Source organism: Chrysemys picta, chromosome 5, assembly GCF_011386835.1.
Source record: "Chrysemys picta bellii isolate R12L10 chromosome 5, ASM1138683v2, whole genome shotgun sequence".
Taxonomy (NCBI): Eukaryota; Metazoa; Chordata; order Testudines; family Emydidae; genus Chrysemys; species Chrysemys picta.
Window position 1 is genome coordinate 10,923,150 of NC_088795.1, and position 21,753 is coordinate 10,944,902.

At 47.8% G+C, this 21,753-nt stretch overlaps 2 protein-coding genes and 1 long non-coding RNA gene across 3 annotated transcripts in view; 2 read left to right on the forward strand and 1 right to left on the reverse strand.

Annotated features, from left to right (window-relative positions):
• WRN (WRN RecQ like helicase) overlaps nucleotides 1-12,754 on the forward strand; it is a 100,212-nt gene extending 87,458 nt beyond the window's left edge. Inside the window, 4 exon segments of the mRNA XM_065597447.1 lie at nucleotides 1,460-1,683; nucleotides 4,960-5,052; nucleotides 5,691-5,840; nucleotides 11,127-12,754. Of these exon segments, the coding sequence (XP_065453519.1) occupies nucleotides 1,460-1,683; nucleotides 4,960-5,052; nucleotides 5,691-5,840; nucleotides 11,127-11,243 (584 nt within the window). The 3' untranslated portion in view covers nucleotides 11,244-12,754.
• A 680-nt stretch (nucleotides 12,755-13,434) lies between these two features.
• On the reverse strand, nucleotides 13,435-15,536 carry LOC135983873 (uncharacterized). Its single transcript, XR_010601687.1, has 2 exons — nucleotides 14,929-15,536; nucleotides 13,435-13,778 (listed from the first exon to the last, which is right to left on the reverse strand). It is a non-coding gene; the product is annotated as an uncharacterized LOC135983873 (long non-coding RNA).
• Nucleotides 15,537-15,542: 6 nt separating this feature from the next.
• GTF2E2 (general transcription factor IIE subunit 2) overlaps nucleotides 15,543-21,753 on the forward strand; it is a 53,031-nt gene continuing 46,820 nt past the window's right edge. Inside the window, exon 1 of the mRNA XM_005283973.5 lies at nucleotides 15,543-15,683. The gene's annotated coding sequence lies outside the window, so the exon portion shown is untranslated. The remainder of the gene's footprint in view (nucleotides 15,684-21,753) is intronic.

Sequence of the window (21,753 nt, forward strand, 5' to 3'; positions counted from 1 at the left end):
GGAGGTAGTCCAGTTAGAAAGTGCCTTTCATGACCTTAGCATGTGGCGAGCATGTTATTCCGGTTAGTTTGATTTTATCACAGATACTTGTAGTAACCATGAACTCTCTGAAAGATTATTGAGGTAACACTCATAAAGAGCTGGCATCGTGCACAGCTCTGTATTTACTGTAAATGCTAAGCGTTATGGCTGGGATTTCACATAAACCTCAAGGAGCAAAAACTCATGAGGCTCCATTGACAATCCCAACCTGTATCTATAAGTGGGGACAACAATGCTTCTCACAGAGTGCCGTGAGAACGTCAGGTGGCAAGCATTCCAGAAGTGCTGTTATGTGTTGTCTGTGGTGGTGAGGCTGACGGCTGTTCTTAGGAACCAGTGCCGGGAGGGCAGTTCATTATCCCAACCCCAAGCTGTGGGGGCCCGCTGCTGGTTTGGGGGCAGATGAGAGACACACACAAACTTCTAACTGAGAAAATGACCACTGCTCTGGATAAAAATGAAGAAATGATAGACGTTTGTGGCTAGCATTTATTGTTAAAGTTGATATCGTGATTGGACATGGTCCTTTTTGAATATGTTTTGTTTAAATAAAACAACAAAAATGCCACACCACCTTTTGAAGCACCAACGTACAGGTACACATTCTTACGCTATGAGAAGGAGATATTGGAGACATATTTTTTTCTTTATTTTTTTTTTTTTTATAAAAGTGTCCTTTTAACTTTTGGTCAGTTTTAGTTTCTCTGAAATTTCCAGACCCCTTCACACTCCTGCTTTTCAATGAGCCCAGAAACCCTTTAAGGAGCAGTTAGAGGGCTATCCAGACACCTTCAACTCCCTTTCAATGGCATAAACTCAACTGGTGTGGAAATTTCAGTTGGACAGAAAGTCAGGGTTGCACGGGCCAGTGCTGCTGAAAAGCAGATGAATCAGCGGGAGAGAGGAGTTTGAAATGACTTGTTTACCGTGAGCCTTTGGCTCCATCTACTACCAATCATAGATGGACAGACTCCTACAGTGCTCCTCTTCGCTAAGAAACTTAATTAAGGGCATTGTCGATGCAGTGTCTTAAAATAAGAGGAAAGCCGTAGAAGAGCCTAGCTGCCTTTAAAGTACAGCGCCTGGCTGGAGTAGGGGAAGGAAAGTTGGGGGGAAGAGTGCTGATGGTTTATGGGACCAGATTTGACTGCAGTGGGGTTGCATGGCTGTAAGTGAGGTCAGGATTTGCTGATTGGGCTAATGTTTTCCTTTCTGATGAAGTTCAAGCTGTGAACTGTAGTTTAACCCATTCCCTGCTGTAAAATATGCTGTGCTTTAATGAGGGGAAAATTCACTGGCTGTTGAGGTTGAACCTTCCTCCCCAAAGCTCAACGGAGTGCTCCTGGAGCTCTAATTTGGAGAAGCACTTCAGGAACTTGGGGAATTTATTCAAATCTCTCTTTTTTTTTCTTCCAAGATGGAACCAGAATGACAGCGATTAGAGCACTGGTCCCTGCGAATATCGAGCTGTACCTGATCCGGATGGCAATTGCGCTGCTGCAGAAAGGGTGTGGAAATGGGCAGCGGGGCCAGGCGTGTGACTCAGGCAAGAAAAGCCTCTCAGCTGAGTGTGACGGGCTGCCGGCCAACGTGGGGCCAGCCCAGAAGAGCAAGGAAGGAATGTCATGGATGGAAACAGAGGTTAGTAAACCAGGTTATAAACCAGTCTGCTTCTGCAAAAAGATCATTTATTTCGTAGAGACATCGTAATGTTTGATGTAAGGGGCTTTTTTAGAATGCCTTTACGTGGTGTTCTGATTAACTTCGGTTACCAATGACAGTAGCTGCATTTTTATCATAATTCACGTTTTCAACCTGTTGTTAATCACTGAAATCAGCTTTGCATAGGAGAAACCTCTAAAAACAGCACGTTTAAGATTCTAGACACACCATAGAATGTAAGTGTATTCCTAAAAAAACATACAGCTCTGGGCAATATTGGAAGTGCCTGTAAGTTTGTGCCACCTGATAGCTGTTTATTTGCTCTGGTTTTGAAAGTATGGGTGTCTAAGGTACATAGATCTTAACTGACATTGGATGGCAACCAAATTGACAGTTTCTGAGCGGCGAATGGAGACTGGCCTCCCCCATCATCTCTGGGAGTGATCTCTCATGTTTTAACTTCAAGGTACCTTGGGCCAGGTGATGTCCCCAAGACTCACAGGTGGAGGGGGACCCATCTTGGCTGACACCCTTTTACACAGTGGAAAGGGAAGAACTGCACATCTCTGCATCACAGTCCCTCCCTCCTTCAGATATCGTGCAGAGCTGTCGGTGGGGCTAAGGACCTATGGGTGGGGAGGGGTTGGACTGGGTTTAGGGTTGTCCATCATCCTCTTCTTTCCAGGCAAGCCCTGCCAGGGAACTGGCAAAAAAAGAAGGTAGCTTAAGTCTTGTACTGCAGACTGTCCCACTGTGAGTTCTGGTCTACACTGACTGCTGTGTTGTGCTCAGCATAGGGGCAGGTAACAGAATTGCTGGTAAACATTCATGGTGTGGACTAGGCCTAAGCCTGCTTTAACTTTGCCCTGCGGCCCCTCCATTCTCTGCAGCATGCGTCCCATTGACAGCTGCACGGGGGAGTCCCTTGCCGCACGGCTCCATCCAAGTGGTGGTACAGAGGAGCTGGGGTTACACAGATGATTCCCAGAGGTCAGGGAGCCCATGCATGTGGTCTGTGCGTGGTGCGGATCCCCTGGTGTCCACAAGCCTGGGGAGGAGAACTCCCTGCTTGTTCTACAGCAGGGGTAAGCCTGTTCTCCCTCCCCCCCTTCCCTATCCCCCCAGAAAGGTATGTGGGAGTTGTGCAAGAGGAATATCCTGGAACTTTTCCTGCTCTCAGCCAGGTAGCTCCTGTGTTTTCCACGAGAAGGGCTGTTCTGAGCTTCAAGTGGAGAGGGGAAGCTTTTGCGATCCCATGTGCTTTCCTGTCCTGTGGGGAAATGACATGAATGCTCAGAAGTGTCTCTTCCTGCACTGTTCAGACACTACCTACTCCTGTGTGGAATTATGAAAACCTTGTTCAGACTTCGTGTGTCACCTGGGCCAAGTCACTCAGGCTCCCTGTGCCTCAGTTCCCCATCGTACAGTAGGGATAATGCCCTGCCTCACAAGGGTCTTGTGAGGGTAAACACATTACAGATTGTGAAGTGCTCGGTGATGGAGCCCTATGAATGCCTAAGATAGATTGAAGACTGTGCCAGGCATTTAGGAGCAAGGTGGACTTCTGGACCCTGTGCCCCCTGGGCAGCAGAGTTCAAAAGCTGTACTTGACAGGTCACTCATAAGAACGGCCATATTGGGTCAGACCAAAGGTCCATCTAGCCCAGTATCCTGTCCTCTGATAGTGGCCAATGCCAGGTGCTTCAGAGGGAATGAACAGAACAGGTAATCAAGTGATCCATCCCCTGTCGCCCATTCCCAGCTTCTGGCAAACAGAGGTTAGGGACACCATCCTTGCTCATCCTGGCTAATAGCCATTGATGGACTGATCCTCCTTGAACTTATCTAATTATTTTTTTGAACCCTGTTATAGTCTTGGCCTTCACAACATCCTCTGGCAAAGAGTCCCACGGGTTGACTGTCTGTTGAATGAAGAAATACTTCCTTTTGTTTGTTTTAAACCTGCTGCCTATTAATTTTATTTGGTGATCCCTAGTTCTCGTGCTATGAGAAGGAGTAAATAGCACTTCCTGATTTACTTTCTCCACACCAATCATGATTTTATAGACCTCTATCATATCCCCCCTTAGTCGTCTTTCTTTTCCAAGCTGAAAAGTTCAGGTTTTATTAATTTCTCTTTATATGGAAGCTGTTCCATACCTCCCATCATTTTTGTTGGCCTTTTCTGTACCTTTTCCAATTCCAATATACCTTTTTTGAGATGGGAAGACCAGATCTGCATGCAGTATTCAAGATGTGAACCTACCATGAATTTATATGGAGGCAACATATTTTCTGTCTTATCTATCCCTTTCCTAATGATTCCCAACATTCCAACTCATGAAGGAAATGTAGCACTGTGAGATTGCAGCTGAAGGGCTGTTTATACCTACATGGGTACGTATGTCTATGCTGGCACTGTGGCATAAGAACTACACGAGCAGGGGAGTTGGGTTGCTCTGAAAAGCAGAATAACTATGCTAGTAAAAGTGGAGGCTTTTGTCAGAGATAAAATAAGCACGAACGTGTTCCAGGTTGAGCTGAAAAAAGGTGAGTTTTGCTCCAGTCATCATTAACGTAAATAATTTTGTATCATCTGTTAACTTTGCCACCTTCCTGCTCACACCTTTTCTAAATAATAAATATATTAAATAACATGGGAACCACTATGGAACCTTCAGGTTCCCACTCTTAACCTTTTGCTGATGAACCTTCACCATTTACTCCTACTTTTCGTTTCTTGTCTCTTAGCCAGTTTTTGATCCATGACAGTACTTTGCCTGTCACCCCATAACTACTGCAGCGTTTCTTTAATAGCCTTTTGCTGGGGATTTCATCTTAACGCTCATAAGCTCTCAATCCATTTTACTGGTTTTGCCAGGGTTCTGTCTCTGTTTCCAGAAGTGTCTCTGGTACCCTCTGGAGTCTTGCCACTTAGCCGTGCTGGTTTACTGCTTTCCTTCCTGCTTTCGTTGTTTTCTGAAGTTGCTTCCATACCAGATCTAAAGACTTCAATTTCTGCATAAATGTACTTCTGTTTGTAACTGATAGAGCAGATCCAGTGATGGGAAATTATTTGCTTGGTGCATTTTAACAGTCACAATAAATTTACTGAAGTATTTTAACAAGATGAGAGAACTGAGCTCCTGTTCATTTGTGACCTAGGACCAAGTTCAGTGCCTTTGAAAGAGATGCTAGGTCTAGTAACCCAGTGTCCCGCTAGTACCAATCTCACATTTGTTATTGCTTTTAAAGGGGATTTCAGTGAAGCCAACCACACACACATACAAGTTTGTGTCCAGGGAAGGAGCAAAACAAGATCATCCACATATGGATTCTTCACCTTGGGTAAATCTGTGTCTTTATATTATAACACGTGATAGTTTTGCTGATAGTGAGTGAGATGGGTAATCATAGAATATCAGGGCTGGAAGGGACCTCAGGAGGTCATCTAGTCCAACCCCCTGCTCAGAGCAGGACCAATCCCCAACACCCTATCTATTCCAACACCCTATTTTTGATGTTCATATCTTTCTGAACAACTTTATTTTGGGCTGAAATTTCCCAGCACTTAAATAATAGGGTGATAGGTGCTGTACAAAAACTTTAGTGGATAGAAACATCTCAGTCCAGCTCTATATATTAACTAACCCCTTTGCTGGAAAGAACACCTCTGAGCAATAAGCAGTTTTGAGTCACCACCAAATATTTAAAGGCTCCAAAACTGCTGTGGGATACAGTGCCTAATGCTTCTCAACACGTTTCAGCACCTTGTGTTTGAAATAACAGTGCTCCGTGTCCTGATGTTCTGAGTGGTCTAATTAAGTAGAAGGCACTATATATCCTCCCTTACTATAGCGTAAGCTTATTTTCAAAATAAAGAACTTTCCATGTATGCAATATTAATTGTTTGGATTTTGAATCTTAATGTTGTAAGTGGAAAGTTTGCTTTAACAGGCCATGTTTTATTCTTTTAAAATGAGAAGCTTGTAAAGAGCAGCAAGATGGACGACAAACAACCCTTGAATGCAGAACGGGATGTACCAAGCCATCAAACCTCCCTTCGTTTAGCCTCCTGGAATCAGCCTCCCCTGGATCCTGATGAAGAGGAACTGTTCAGTGACTCCCAATCAAAGGTAGCGCTCTGATCCATGGTCGTAGGCCTGGTCTACGGGGAGGGGGGGAGGGCGCGATTGATCTAAGTGACACAACTTCAGCTACGTGAATAACGTAGCTGACATCGATGTACTTAGATCGACTTACCGTGGTGTCTTCACCGCGGTGAGTTGACTGCTGCCACTCCCCCGTCGACTCTGCCTGCACCTCTTGCCGAGCTGGAGTACAGAAGTCGACGGGAGAGCGCTCGGGGGTCGATTTATCGTGTCTAGACTAGACGCGATAAATCGACCCCCGCTGGATCGATTGCTGCCCGCCGATGTCTACATTACCCGATCTGGCGGGTAATGTAGACATACCCTTAGTTACACCTTGCAGGGTCCTAGAGTCGGGCCCGAGCCCAGAAGTCTGTACAGCAATGAAACAGCGCTGCAGCCTGAGCCCGTGAGCTGAGTCGGCTGGCATGGGCCAGCTGCGGGTTTTTCTTTGCTATGTAGACATACCCATACAACTTACTATTTTTTTCCCCTGTGAGGTAATTATGCTTTGTAATCAAGCTTGGCTCTCTCAAACTAGACACATTAAGCTCTTCAAGTCTCTCACTGTAAGCCATTTACTCCAAATCGTTTTTATGGCTCCTTTCTACACTTTCTCCAATTTTTCAACATCCTTTTAAAAATGTGAACACCAAGATTGTACAAAGTATCCAGTATCAGTCTCACTAATACCATTTACAGAGGTCAGAATCTCCTCCCTACTCCTTCTCACTGCTCCCCTTGTTTATGCATCCAAGGATTGCATTAGCTCTTTTGCTGTAGTGTTGCACTGGGCGCTCCTGTTCAGAAGATAAGGCAAGTTCCATATACAAGTTCTTACATGTTAGAAAAAAAATCTACCGTGAAGCTAACAAACCAAACAAACTTGTAAGATATCACTTACTATCTTTAGTACCTTCTCACCATTTAGAAATATTGGTTGCATATCTTAATTCAGTTTCTATATACATGAAAGTACCCTATCCTTTTTGTAAGAATATGCTGTTTAAACTCTGATCTATAGTAATTAATGTTGTTTCTTTTATACTGTGGTAGGACCTAAAGGCTTCAGACAGGTTGGGTCCAATTGTGCTAGGTGCTGTACAGATATATAATAGTTCCTGCCCCAAAGAGTTTACAGTCTAAAAATAGTGCACCAAGTATTATCAGCCACTGATTATTTACAATTATTGTGAAAGCAGAATTTAGTGAAAGTCCAGTCACTTCAGTGGGACCGATTTCACTGAGTAGGAGGCTCATCCGCCCATCCCCCCTTCACTAGCCATGCTAGTGTCTTGTTTGTACAGAACTTCTTACAATACTCAGTGTTAACCTCCATAGAAATGTAAATGTAAATAGGGAAGTGTTGGTGCATTGTGGCATCTTTGGTTAGCAGAACGTCTTAGTCCTGCTTTATTTTTAACCATCAGGAGTCTCCCTCTCTGCCCTAAAGATGCCAGACTCCATCAATTTATATACAGTAATACTCTGCCACAATCTAGCATCTCATAAAAGATCTTATAAGACCCTGATCTTATAAAGCAGGGAGCGTACTGGGTTTCCAGTCTTGGCTCGTAGCTTGATAGGGAAGCATGCAGATCCCAATCCACCTAAGGCCTTTTTGAAATTGAAATTAATGGAGATATCCCATCTCCTAGAACTGGAAGGGACCTTGAAAGGTCATCGAGTCCAGCCCCCTGCCTTCACTCGCAGGACCAAGTACTGATTTTGCCCCAGATCCCCAAGTGGCCCCCTCAAGGATTGAACTCACAACCCTGGGTTTAGCAGGCCAATGCTCAAACCACTGAGCTATCCCTCCCCCCTTTTGCTTTTCTTCATGTGTATCATCCTTTTCTTTTTGTCCTCTCCTAAAAGAGGCATTGTGGTGCCTCTAATAACATGCTAGTGGTGCTGTTTTGAGCATGGCTGTTTCAGTTCCAGCCTGTTCTCATCAGCAAAGGAATAGCTGTTAATCCTGCCAATCAGAAATCATCTTACTTTGCAAGCAGGAAGACAGCCCAACCCGATCTGGATCAAACATTGAATCACTTAGCAGTCGAGTTTGGATCACAGTTCCCACTCGCTGCCCAAAATAAGGGCTTGGATGAGGTTCTTTAGAATCCAGAGTTAACAACTACGGTGAGTGTATTTTCTTGGTTTTATCCAATCCCACTCACACTGGAGTCTTTCTGTCCTTCTCCAAGCCACACTTAGAGTTCTGCAGTGTCTCACCCCATCTTGCCTAATCTCTCTCTCTTGTTCTTATACTGTGCCCATCTTCATGGTACAGCGTCAGCACCTTGAGAAGGAGTGTGATCTGGAGCAGTATTTCTCAACGACTGTTCCGTAGACGGGTGCTGGTCCCTGAGAGCTCCCTGACGCAGTTTAGTAAGCCAGCAAGCTGGTCCCTGGTGTCAAAAAGGTTGAGAAACACTGGTCTAGAGGAGTGAATACAGGGTTAAGAGTGAAGAGCTCCTCTCTTCTTATCCACATTCCTCCAGCGAGTCTGTTCCCACTAGGAAAAACTTACTTTTTAAAATTGGGTAACTCACATTCGCTGATGTGCCTGCAAATGCTACGTGGCACCTACTGTAGACACAGTTTAACACCTGGACATTGGTGTTAGCTAGTGGTGGGGTAGCCTAGGGTACATTGCTTTAATTCTGTTTCTCCATCGGTAAATGGGGATATAGTCTGACTAGCTGATGGTCAGCGAGGTTTGTACAGCGCTTTGGACGTGCAGAGTAATTTAGGTGTTGAAGCACTGTGCCTGGCAGGGGGTGGAGAAGGGCCCATCTTGCCTATTCCTATCCTACATGTTTGGGAGAAGGCTTCAAAATCCCACAAAGGGTGGCTAGAGTCCCAGCTCGCTCTCCCTGGAGAGTTGCTGGGGTTGGCGTTCAGTAAGCTGAGAGCCAGGTGAGGATGGTTTGTGGAGAAGGTCACTGCCTAGGTCTCTGTGGGGCACTGGGGTAGAATTGAGTAGTGGGCCCCTGCCCTGACTAGTATGGGGCTGAGAGGATGCATCCTTCCTTGGGCCTGTGGGAAGTTGGGTGTTGGGTTCTTGTCCAGCTTCCTGTGGGGTGCTGAGAAGGTTGTGGAGGGAGAGGGTCTCTGGGTGAGCTTCTTGAGGAGAGGATTTCCTGTCCGGGCACTCTGGATGGGGTAGGGGAGTCCCTGCCTAAGTTGCTTGTGGAAGGGAGGGTTGGAAGGAAAGGAAGTCCTTGCCCGGGCTGTTTGGGGGAGGGGAATTTGGGAAGAGGGCTCTGCCCATCCCATGTTGGGTGAGGGAGAGCCTCCCCCTTACAATCTGAAGGTGACTCTGCCTGACTTGTGGAAATTTTATGCCATAATGGTGGAATGTTTGCTTAAATGTCCAGCTTTCACATGATGAAACCTGGGCTCTCCCACTTTGCCATAGCAGGATAGATGGGAGACAGAGAGAAGTGGTCCCTGTAATAATTGGGCTGTAGCTATTTCAGGGCTTTGAAAAAGAGAGAGACCCTGAAATGTACCCAGGATTGTATTAGCAGCCAGTGCATGATGAGGAGCACTGGTGTGATCATACCAGTCAAGAGCCAGGCCCCTGCATGCTGCATCCAGGCACCAAGCCTGGTTTACCTCACGTTCTGATTACTTTGGTCATTCCTAACCTGCAAAAGCCATTGTTTCCTTCTCAAGCTGATACACCTCTACAACCAAAAATGACCCAGCTTCTCCTTGTTCTTATTGGACAGGGTCAAACTGGTGGGGAGTGGGAGCGGGGGATGGGGTGGCAGCACTCATCCTAACTCTGCCCACAAAATAAGGCCTGCCCGTGAATCACCAAAATGAGATGTGCTCACTGTTGTTTGTGCAGCTTTTGACCCCCCTCTTGGGCTTGGCTACTCTTTGGTGGGGCATATACATTCTTATGACTCTGCCGGCCTCCATGGGTTTGAGGGGGGAAATGTACGTGGTGGTCTCCCGTGACACCAAAAGGAGCTGTCACTCACAGTAAATGGCACAGATCTGTAACCCTCCCTCCCCTTTGTCACATGTCATGACAAAAGAGAAATACTGAATGTCAGCATTTAAATCATCATCCCTGGACCTCTGCCTTATCCCCTCACTGAGCTGAGTCGGGCTTTGTTCCAGGCTTTCTCATAACTCTCATAGCTGTTGCTGCATCAGTTCCACTAATTCATATTTTTGAGTTTTCTTTGCAATCATAACAGCTAGACACTGCCCCCCCCCCCCCCCCGGCGCCGCTTTTTTGAGATTCTGAAGAACAGCCTAACGGCTTCAGTGAGGTGCTGGTTTGCTATACCGGCATGTGCCAGTCCATTCCGAGTCCTGGGTCCTGCCGTTACTCTGGTGGTGGACTGTACTTCATGTTCACTGGAGTCGTTTTCAAAACATGCCCCTTTTCCTCATAAAGAGTGTTTTGAACCTTAGAGTAAGGTAACATCTATTTGCATTTCTCCAGACGAGCATGATTTTTATTGTTCAGTTGGGGTGTGGAATAGTCCATATTATTACTGTAACATTGTGGATTATATGTAAGGCTATGTTTTAGTCACGGGTATTTTTAGTAACAGTCATGGACAGGTCACAGACCGTAAACCAAAATTCACGGGCCCGTGACCTGTCCATGACTTTTACTAAAAATACCTGTAACTAAAACTTGGGAGGGGGAGCTGTGGGTGCTCTGGGGGAGGGGGTGTGGTCCGCGGGGGGCGCAGTTGCCCTGGGGGAGGGGGTGTGGTCTGCGGGTGGTGGTGGCCGGGAACCCCTGCTAGTGCTGCAGGGGGGCTGCAGCTGCAGCCCCGGACCCCTGCTGGGCAGTGGGGAGGATTGGCGGGGCTGGCAGGAGCTTCCTACCTGGCTCCGTGTACCTGCAGCTCCTAGGTGGCAGATGCAGGGGCCAGGGCAGGGGGTTCTGCTGCTCCTGCTGCAAGTGCCGGCTGCCGCAAGTGCCGGCTGCCACAGCCCCCATTGGCCAGGAACCACAGCCAATGGGAGCGGTGGGCGTGGGGCCAGGAGCTGCAGGGTGGCCATGCCAGTGGGAGCTGGGGAGCCCCCCACCCTGAGGTAAGCGCCCCCCTGCACTCCCCAACCCCTGAGCCCCCTCTCCACACCCAAACTGCTGCTGCTGGCCCAGGGACTGCCTGGCTCGGGCAGCCCCTGAGCCAGCACCAGCCGCTGCAGAGGTCACGAAAAGTCACGGAATCCGTGACTTCCATGGCAGACTCGCAGCCTTAATTATATGTTCTACTTATCTCCTTCCAGACTCAGCCTGCAAAGAGGAAGTTACCAGAATGGTTTGGAACTTCAAAGGGAACAGATGCTTCCATTACTACTGGCAAGAAATCCAAAGTGGGAGCGAAAAAAGGTCTTTTTGGTTGAACTTGGAAATATCAACAACTTTCTCTTTTAAAGAAGCTCAGAGAGAGCATCTCTATTTTTAGTTTCCAGGACAACTAGCATTCTGAAGGACATGTTCACTTGTTCACCGTTGGAACCGTTACTGAGCTTGGGCTGGAACAACTTGTCAGTGTGAGGGGAGCAGCCGCAGCAAGCTCTTGAATTCAAGTACCTAAAGAACGGACCCAAGGGTTGAATTAGGTCATATTAATATTGTTTATAGAGGCTGTTTGCTGTTTTCACTATTAGGATCAAACTTTCCAAGATTTTTACTGTCAGTTTATTATATATTAGTACAGCGGTTCTCAAACTTCAGCAATCCGAGGACCCCCATTTTAATTTAAAATTCTGCGGACCTCCCAACCCTCTCCACTCAGCCCCAGGCCCTGTCCTGACTCCACTCCTTCCCCCAAGGCCTCACCCTTGCCCCACCTCTTTCTGCCTCCCGCTCATTCCACACACCCCCCCTCCATCGCTCGCTCTCCCCCACCCTCACTCATGTTCACCAGGCTGGGGTAGGGACGTGGGGTGCAGGCTGTCAGGGAGTTGGGTGGGGGGTATGGGCTGGGGCAGGGGTCACGGAACGGGTGACCAGCCCATTACTCTGGCAGTGTCACTTAGGCGGCGGTGGGTGGGGGCACAGGGGTCTCTGCATGCTGCCTGTGCCCACAGGTGCCACCCTATAGCTCCCGTTGGCTGCAGTTCCTGGCCAATGGGAGCTGCAGAGTTGGCACTCGGGGCAGGGGCAGCACGCGGAGACCGTCCCCTTGCCCCCCTCCCTCCCCAGGGGCTGCTGGGATATGCCAGCCACATCCGGGAGCGGCATGGAGCCAGTCTTAGCCTCGCTGTACCTCTGGAGGGGGAGGAGTTGATCAGCGGGGCCTGCAGACCCCCTGGAGTACCCTCAGGGATCCCCAGGGGTCCGTGGACCCCAGTTTGAGAAATGCTGTATTAGTAGATTCCATTTATTACCATCTAAATGGAAAATTTGGGCAACTTCTGTGAAGTTCTTTCCAGACCATCTCAGCTGCTTATTGTTGTGCATTTACTTTCTCCGTGAACATCTTCATAACCTTATTCTCATCAGTTGGCATTGAGTTTATTATGCAGGTGCTAAGTTTTTACAGTGGCTCTTTTTTTTTTTTTTTTAAGGATGGTAGTAGGCATGAAAGAATGTGGAATATGGGGGATCTTGCAGATGGTTCAGTGCCACAATATTAATAAGTGTTATCTTGCTGTTAATACATATTATGTCAGCTCAGCATTCTGCGTCTACTAACGTTAGATCTGGTTTGATCTGATAATACTGTGCGGTATATCTGATGTAAGATGTACTGTATGGAGTTCACTATATTGCTATTGAATTTTGAAAAATTATATATATGGAAAAATGTGATAAATAATACTTTTTAAATTGCCATTATGCACTTTGTACTTGCACAGTGGTGTGTTTTTTTTATAATAAAATGCTGCATAACAGTACTTACAATACATATAGTTTATTGATTTTGTTGCCGGCACAGGGGCCCGAGGACAGCAACAGTGGGGTTCGGTGCCCGGAGTGCTTTACGCCAATAAACATACCGGGGTGGAGAAACAATCAAAGTTTATTTGGGATCTCAAAGTGGTGCAAGGAGACAGGCAAGTCTCAAATCGAGCACACCAGCAAAAACAGTTTCTCTCTTCTTTATACATTTTACAACTAAGCCCCCCCTCTCTCCCACCCACCCTCTACTCCCCCTCCCCTCTGTACCGAAGGCATGTTTATACATTAAAGCAACTAAATCATTCTAGGGCTATAAATCTAGCTTGTTAGTAACTTCTCCCTAAACAGTTATTTGGTCCTGTTTACCCTTAGTTTATTACCCCTTCCCCAGCTAGAAACATGCAAACCTCATCATTATCGTTTGGTACCTGGTATGAGCAAGGTCGTAATTGCTAACTGGCTATTTACACATTCCAATTCCTGTCCTTGGTTGTTAAGGTCGATTAGAGTTAAACATGGAAGGACAGAATTTAAACATGGAAGAACTCTGGCTCAGGCAGGCATAGTAACCCCAACAATTTCTTTCTGTAATCCTGTTCATTTACCTTTTTTGAGAAATCAGACTTGTTTGTAATTCCAAGCATCAGTTATATGAGATGAAATTTCAATTTTTAAAATGTATGGATAGCGTGGGTTGGATTTTTTTTAATTAGGGATCAATAAAAGTTAAAAATTCTGATTTGAAATGTAATGTCAAAATCAGCCAGCATACACCTACAGCAGTAAGTTAGTTACCCACCAGACACAGTATAAGATACAGGAAAATGTTTCATAGCATTGGGCAAAGCAAAACTTAACCCAAAGGAACAATACAGTACCATGTTGTTCTGGGGGAGGAGTGTGTCAGCCTAATAACATGATGTGTCTCATTTCCATTTTGGTTTATCTGGTAAAGGCCTCTCATAGAATAAACAAAGAGCAGCATCCTTTCATGCATCTGTGCTTCCTGGTATACCAGTTCCTCTTCACTTCTGCAGCAGAAAAGTGTGAAAAAATTGTGATAATTAATTCTAATTACAATAGTTAAGAGAAAGTATGAGCCGCACCCACAGGATCAACCTTCATCCTCCTTAGTCTGTGTGCTCTAGTTTAATACTGAGTGTGACTCAAGGAACTTCCACAATGTAATGTCTCCCATAGTTTCTCCTGAGGGATTCTGCACCAAAAAATTTAAAATTCTGCACATCTTAAAATTCTGAAAGTTTTATTAATTATTAAATGCAGAGGCTCCAACATGGCAGTGGGGGAGCACAGGCTACTGGCTGCACAGAGGTGACAGATCACCCTGCAGCTCCCCTACCCCAAGGACAGGGACTTGGTGGTGAGATTGCACCCAACCCTGACACAGTGCAAAAGTCAGGCTTGCTCCAGAAACACCCCTGGTCCCTGCCCCTCCACACCAGTCGCATCAGGTGTGGGCAGGCAGGCTTAGCCCAGCCGCATCCATGTGTGGAGGAACTTAGTTTGGGGGGGGGGATCCAGGTGTGGGGTGAGAGGGTTCTGTGGGGGGCAATCTGGATGCACAGTGGCTCACTGGGAGGTCCGGGTTTAGAGGGGACTCTGTAGGAGGGTCCAAGTGAAGGTGGTTGGGCCTCAGCAGAGGGGGGTCTGGGTGTGGGGGGAAGGAGCTCAGCAGGGGGGTCCGGCTGCAGCTAGTTGAGGCTCAGTGGGGTGGGGATGTGATGGGCCTGCGTAATGGTTGAGTCCCAGCTGCTGCTGCCACCAAGGGGATGCCACATGCCGAGCTCCCGCGTCCCCCTTCCCCACTGCAACCTCCCCATCCCCTTCCCCTCACTCCTCCTACCCCCCTGCCTCCTCCCCCTTCCCCTCCGCAGGCACTCGCCATTCCCCATTGTACAGAAAATAGGATGGATTCCATGCAGGGTACCTAGCACACACACCAGGGGATAACAACCAGCATGAGGACCCAGGGGGTGGTATCCAGCTGCAATCAGTGAGCCAGAATGGCATCCTCGCCACCCTCCGCAACCCCTGCATCTCTGCTCACAGAAATGGGGGGGTGGCATGTGACTCCATATGCCTCTATTGGGGGGGCAATGCTCCCCTGCTCTTCCAACTACACCCAGGAACATCCCCAGCCCCCTCCCCATGGTGCTTTACCTCTCTGCTGGCTGCTCTGGGCCCCCGAAACGATGCCCCTGCACTGCTGGGGATGGGGACATGACCGCTTTTGTGGCTTCCCTGTACTTGTCTGTGGGGAAGCAAAGAAAGCTGCTGGGGCATGAATTCTGCGTGTGCACAGTGGGACAATCCCCCCCCCCGCCCAGTAATATTCAGGCTGGTACCGTTCCTGAGCCATTTACACTAGATACGGGGCAGCTGAAATCGAAGTGTAAAACTCAACCCCCGCCCTCCCCCCGTTTGAGCCCAGCTTTGTAAGAGGCTGGTGGGACGGGCCGGGCAACCCTGCAGGCAGGCGGGCACAAGCCTGCCCGTGGCCAAGGGCCCCTCCCCCAGCCTTGCAGGGGGGCCCCTGAACCCGGGAGCCAACTGAACCGGGGGCCCCTCCCGAAGCACAGGCGCGGGAGGGGCGGTTGAGAGGGGGGCCCCGAGCAGAGCACCCGGGCGGCGCCCACTGCTGCTCAGCTGCCGAGGGAGCCAGCGGCGGGGGCTGGGGCCCGGGCCGGCCCGCGCGCCTGCGTTGCTGTGGTAACCGAGGCTCGCACATCCGGCGGCGAAGGGCCGGCACGTCAGCGCGCGGCGCGGGTTCGCCGACGGCCGCGCGGGGCATGACGGGAGGAGCGGTGGGCGCCGCTGGGCCAATAGGAGAGCAGCAGCCGCGGCTGGAGCCTGCTGCGTCCCTTCCTGCTCCCTGGTGCCCCCCGCCCCGCGCGTCGGGGCGGCCTCGCTCGCGGGTGAGTTCTCGTGCGCGAGCGGGGCGGTTGGAGCGGGGCAGCCCGGGAACGCGAGGACATCAACCCCCCGAGCTGCACGGGCCGGGGGGGCCCTGTCTGTCCTTCCCCCCCCCCCCCCGAGCTGCACGGGCCGGGGGGGCCCTGTCTGTCCTCCCCCCCCCGAGCTGCACGGGCCGGGGGGGGCCCTGTCTGTCCTCCCCCCCCCCCCGAGCTGCACGGGCTGGGGGGGCCCTGTCTGTCCTCCCCCCCCCCCGAGCTGCACGGGCCGGGGGGGGCCCTGTCTGTCCTCCCCCCCCCCCCGAGCTGCACGGGCCGGGGGGGGCCCTGTCTGTCCTCCCCCGCCCCCCCGAGCTGCACGGGCTGGGGGGGCCCTGTCTGTCCTCCCCCCCCCGAGCTGCACGGGCTGGGGGGGCCCTGTCTGTCCTCCCCCCCCCCCCGAGCTGCACGGGCTGGGGGACCCTGTCTGTCCTTCCCCCCACCCCCCCCCGAGCTGCAAGGGCCCTGGGGCGCCCTGTCTGTCCTGTTTCCCCCCCCCCAGCTGGCCGGGGGCGGGACCCCCTGTCTCTCCTTTCCCCTCCCAGAGCTGCCTGGGCCAGGGCGGATTTCTTCTCTCCCCACCCCGCTATGGGCCGGACCCCTTCCCCCAACTCCATGGGTGGGGGGGGACTCTCCCTCTTCCCTCCTCCCCCGAGAGCAGCGAGAGGGGACCCCCTGTCTTCTCACCCTCCCCACACACAGAGCTGCGTGGCCCACATGGCTCTCTCCTTCCCCCTCTCTCTTACACAGAGGTGAGTAGGGTAGCAAAGACCTTCCCCCTCCCCACAGCTGCATGTTCCTGAGGGGACCCCTTCCTTCCCCCTTACTCACAGACATAACAGCGTGGGTCCTGCTGTTGTGCCTAACCGGTCCCAGCATAGCTGCAAAGGAGTGGATGGGGCCCACGGGAAAGCTCTCCGTGAACCTGTTGCTGTAGCCACGTCTCTACTGCTCTAACTACAAAAGACAGCAGGGCTCATGGGTTTGCTGCTTATTGCCAAGTGTCACTCAAACCAGAGCTGCTGGAGTCATTTTTATAATGGGAATGCTGAGAGCCATTGAACTAAACTGTAAACCCTGTCTATAATGGAAACCACTTCAAGCCAGGGGGTGCTGCGCCTATGACTCAAACATCACCTTAGTGGACAGTCGCGTGTGGTTCCTACCCGAGGCCCTCACCCTGTCCTTGGCCGCCTTACTGTCGTGGTGGCTGGGATTTTAAACGTATTTCTTGTTCCTTGTCCTACTTGAGACACCCCCACATGCTCCAGGGGGACCTGACAGATGGACTAGATGCTTAGCCTTGTCAATGTACAAAGTAAACAAACTCCAAAAAATAAAGCGAAGAAAAATAATCTTCTCTTTCTGTTAATTGAGTGTTTGTAACAATAGTAGAAAGAAAATAAAAATTCAGACAAGTGATTAAACTGATGGTGTCCTTTGTAAATATCCATGAGCACTGGAAAGTATGAAGCACAGAGCGAAGGGAGTCCCCACCTGTATTCAGTGCTTTTATCCCTATCCATCCTGTGTAGCCTCTAGCATAAGGTCAGGGAACTTATGTGATGATATTGCATCTCATTGACATCTTGAGCCCTGTGGGGGTCTTGGTGATGTAGACTGCAACTGGGATATCTAGTAACATTTTCTATCTATACATTTCAAGAAGGCCATGGAAACCCTCCCCGCCCCCATACAGACACACACAGAGCTAGATGGGCATAGAAGGGGAGGCACAAACACACACACGCCCTACAGTCTGCGTCCAAAAGCAATCCAAGCAGCTTATAGATAGTAAGTTGCTAATATAGTTGTAAAATATCCTTTGCTTGTTGTAAAGGTCCTGTAATGGGGCAGTGGCATGGACTGTACCTGTCTTTGGTTGTAAACTATTTTCTCATTAAGGGAAGGCAAACTGAGAAACATTCTATGAGTGTGTACGTCAGGGGTGGCCGACGTGTGGCTCTTTAGAAGTTAATATGCGGCTCCTCGTACAGGCACTGAGTCTGGGGCTAGAGCTACAGGCACCAACTGTCCAATGTGCTGGGGAGTGCTCACTGCTCAACCCCTGGCTCTGTCACAGGCCCTGCCCCCACTCCACCCCTTGATGCCCCTTCCCCTGAGCCTGCCGTGCCCTCGCTCCTCCCCTGCCTCCTGCACACCACGAAACAGTGATCAGGAGGTGTGGGGAGAGAGGGGGAGGTGCTGATCTGCGGGGCTGCTGGTGGGTGGGAGGTGCTGGTAGCGAGGGGGCAGGGAGCTGATGGGGGGGCTGCTGACGTATTACTGTGGCTCTTTGGCAAGGTACATTGGTAAATTTTGGCTCCTTCTCAGGCTCAGGTTGGTCACACCTGGTGTGAGTGGTACATGCATAGTGGGTGGATGCTGCTTCCTAAAGTCAGTGAGACTTAGGCTTTGAGCCTATTTTACTTATTGCTATTTATTATTTGTATTCCCGTAGTGCTTAGGAGCCCTAGTCATGGACCAGGAGCCTGTTGTGCTAGGTGCTGTACAAACCGAAGAAAAAACAGTCCGTGCCCCAAAGAGCTTACTTAGGAACAGAGCAATTTAAATGACCAACTGTAATAACAATTTAAATCACCAAGCAGGAAACCTTGATGTAAATCATCAATTTTAATTGTCTTTTCCATTTGTACTTTTTAGTTATTTTCCTGAAGAAAAGTTGATTTTTCCCTTTACACTAAATTTGGTAAAAAGAACAGGAGTACTTGTGGGACATTAGAGACTAACAAATTTATTTGAGCATAAGCTGTAGCCCATGAAAGCTTATGCTCTAATAAATGTGTTAGTCTCTAAGGTGCCACAAGTACTCCTGTTCTTTTTGCAGATACAGACTAACACGGCTGCTGCTCTGAAACTAAATTTGGTGATGCTTTTTGCTAACCAGGAGGATATGGTATGGCTATTTACATTTAAGCAATTATATAGCTTTACATTTACATTTATTCAGATTTTTAATTTTTATATTTTTGATTGTTAGAAATTGGTGAATGATACATTTATTTTTTACAAGATAATGATTCATTTTTTATTTGTGTCAACCTCTATTAGGATGGAAATTCAAATTAAATTAAAGTGCATTAAATTGAAACAGCTTTTTAAACTATTTTGTTAAATAAAACTAGCAAGTACTGAATTCATAAGAAATTATTTTTATCAAAGTTTATCAAAACATATTTTGTATTTAAAAGTAACTAATATATTAAACAAAGGAAGTGTTATCTGTAGTTAAGGCATTGAACTGATTGGTTCTGGTCACCATGTAATTAGAGATTTTAGGACTAGTAGATCTCATCCTCTCTTGCCTAGTTTTTATTCATAGATTTGAAGAGAAAAACAAGCTGTCATGCCTTTTCAACTCCCATTTAATTTATTAACTTTGAATGAACTAGTCATTGAACTGAACTAGTTGAATAAACTGAAATGAAGAAATATTCTTTTTGTACCTGCACCAGAGGCTACTGCTGTCAAAAACTGGTTTAGCATTTCAGCAAACTCTTGAGTCCAGATGGTTAGCCAGTGTCTTGACTTTCTTTAAAATAGTTGCTGCTTAATATTATTTTTTATTTAATTTAAATGATTGTAATAAGTTTATGCCTTAACATAGATTGTCAATTTCAAATGTATTTTTAAATAGGTTTATTTAAAAAAAACCCAACCCTGTATTTAATTTAAATTTAAAAAAATATAACAACATTATTGTATTTTTTTAAATAATTTATTTTTATCCTCCTTCCTTAGGGGTATTAAACTTTTAATCTTAATCTTTATTTTGAATTTCCTAGTTTTCAGGCTTTTTGAATGACTTTTCTGCTAAAAAATTTTCTTTAAATTATTGATACGTAGCTAACAATGTTTGAGAATATCCTTTGTTTAGGGCATTTTCTTTGAGTATGAGAGGGTCACTGTCTTTCAATGTGTCTGCACTGCCTGGCCAGGTCTTGGAAACTGCTGGAATCCATGCAGATTTTTATAATACATGCATGGACGCTGGCAAATTGACTCATTTAGGGCCTAGCAATCCCACAGGATGGTACAGATATACACTTTAGGAAGCTTGGCTGTACTGTGGTTAATACTTAAACAACACCACGGAACTAGTTGACAACAGTAGAATAAGATTACATTTGGAGTTTTTACAGTTTCTTACATAGGAACAAGAAAATGTAAAGACTTCAAAAAACCTCATCTCACAGATACTTTCTTCAGTTTGCTTCGTAGCTTCCAAGGCCAGAAGGGCCATTGTGATCATCGAATCTGATCTCCCGTATAACATTGGTTCTCAACCAGGGGTCCATGGTCGCCTAGGGGACCACGAGCAGGACCAGCATTAGACTCGTTGGGGTGCAGGGCAGAAAGCTGACGCTCCACCGCCTGGGGCTGAAGCCTGGGACCCTGAGCCCCCCATCCGGGGCTGAAACCTGAGCAATGTAGCTTTGTGGGGGCCCCATGGCATAGGGCCCCAGGCAACTGCCCTGTTTACTATCCCCTAACACTGGCTCTGGCTTTTGTATGCAGAAAAGCAGTTGTTGTGAAACCGGTGGGCCGTGGAGTTTTTATTGCATGTTGGGAGGGAGCGGGCCTCAGAAAGAAAAAGGTTGAGTACCCCTGCTGTATAAGACATGCCATAGAACTTCTTTCAAATAATTCCTACAGCAGATCTTTCAGAAAAACATCCAATCTTGATTTTAAAATTGTGAGTGGTGGAGAATCCACCACAACTCTTGGTAAATTTTTCCAATGATTAGTTACTCTCACTGTTGCAAATTTATGCCTTATTTCCAGTCTGAATTTGTCTAGCTTCAGTTTCAAGCCACTGGATATTGTTATACCTTTCTCCGCTAGATTGAAAAGTCCGTTATCAAATATTTGTTCCTCATGTAGATACTTAGACACTGTTGAAGTCAAATCTTCTCTTTGGTAAGCTAAATAGATTTAGCTCCTGGAATCTCTCACTATAAGTAATGTTTTCTAATATTTTAATCATTCTCGTGGCTCTTCTATGAACCCTCTCAAATTTATCAACATCATCCACCAGAACTGGATGCAGTATTCCAGCAGTGGTTTCACCACTGCCAAATACAGACATAAAATCTCTATTCCTACTCGAGATTCCCCTGTAAGTCCTGCATTAGCTCTTTGGGCTACAGCATCTCACTGGAGCTCATGTTCAGCTGATTATCTACCATGATCCCCAAATCTTTTTCAGAGTCATTGCTCCCCAGAATAGAGTCAACCATTGCTTACCAAGCAATCCAGATAGCTCTGAATCAGTGGCCTGTCCCAGGGCTGCCCGGGGGGGGAAAGTGGGGCAATTTGCCCCGGGCCCCACAGGGACCCCCACGAGAGTTTTTCGGGGCCCCTGGAGTGGGGTCCTTCTTCCGCTCCGAGTCTTCAGCGGCAATTCGGAGGCGGGGGGGTCCTTCCGCTCCGGGACCCGCCGCTGAAGTGCCCTGAAGACCCGCGGCGGGGGGTCCTTCCGCCCCGGGACCTGAATCCTCTGGGCGGCCCTGGCCTGTCCTCTTAATTATTTACCACTTCCCCAATTTTTGGGTCATCTGCAAACTTTATCAGTGGTGATTTTATGTTTTCTTCCAGGTCATTGATGAAAATGTTAAATAGCATAGAACAAGACCTGATCCCTGCAGGATCGCATTGGAATCACACTTGCTTGATGATGATTCCTCATTTGATTACATTTTGAGACCTAACCGCCAGATTTTAAACCGTTTAATGTGTGCCATGTTAAAAAACTAGAAAACTATAAAATAAATCAAAATGTTCTCCAGTACCAATTCAAATGCTTTACAGAAGTCTAAGTATGTTTAATCAACACTATTACCTTTATAAATCAAACTTGCAATCTCATCAGAAAAAGATATCAAATTAGTTTGACAGGATCTATTTTCCATGAACCCATCTTGATTGTCATTGACTACAGTATTCCTCTATCAGCTGTTCCGTTATCTTGCCCAGTGTCGATGTTAGACCGACAGACCTATGATTACCCGGG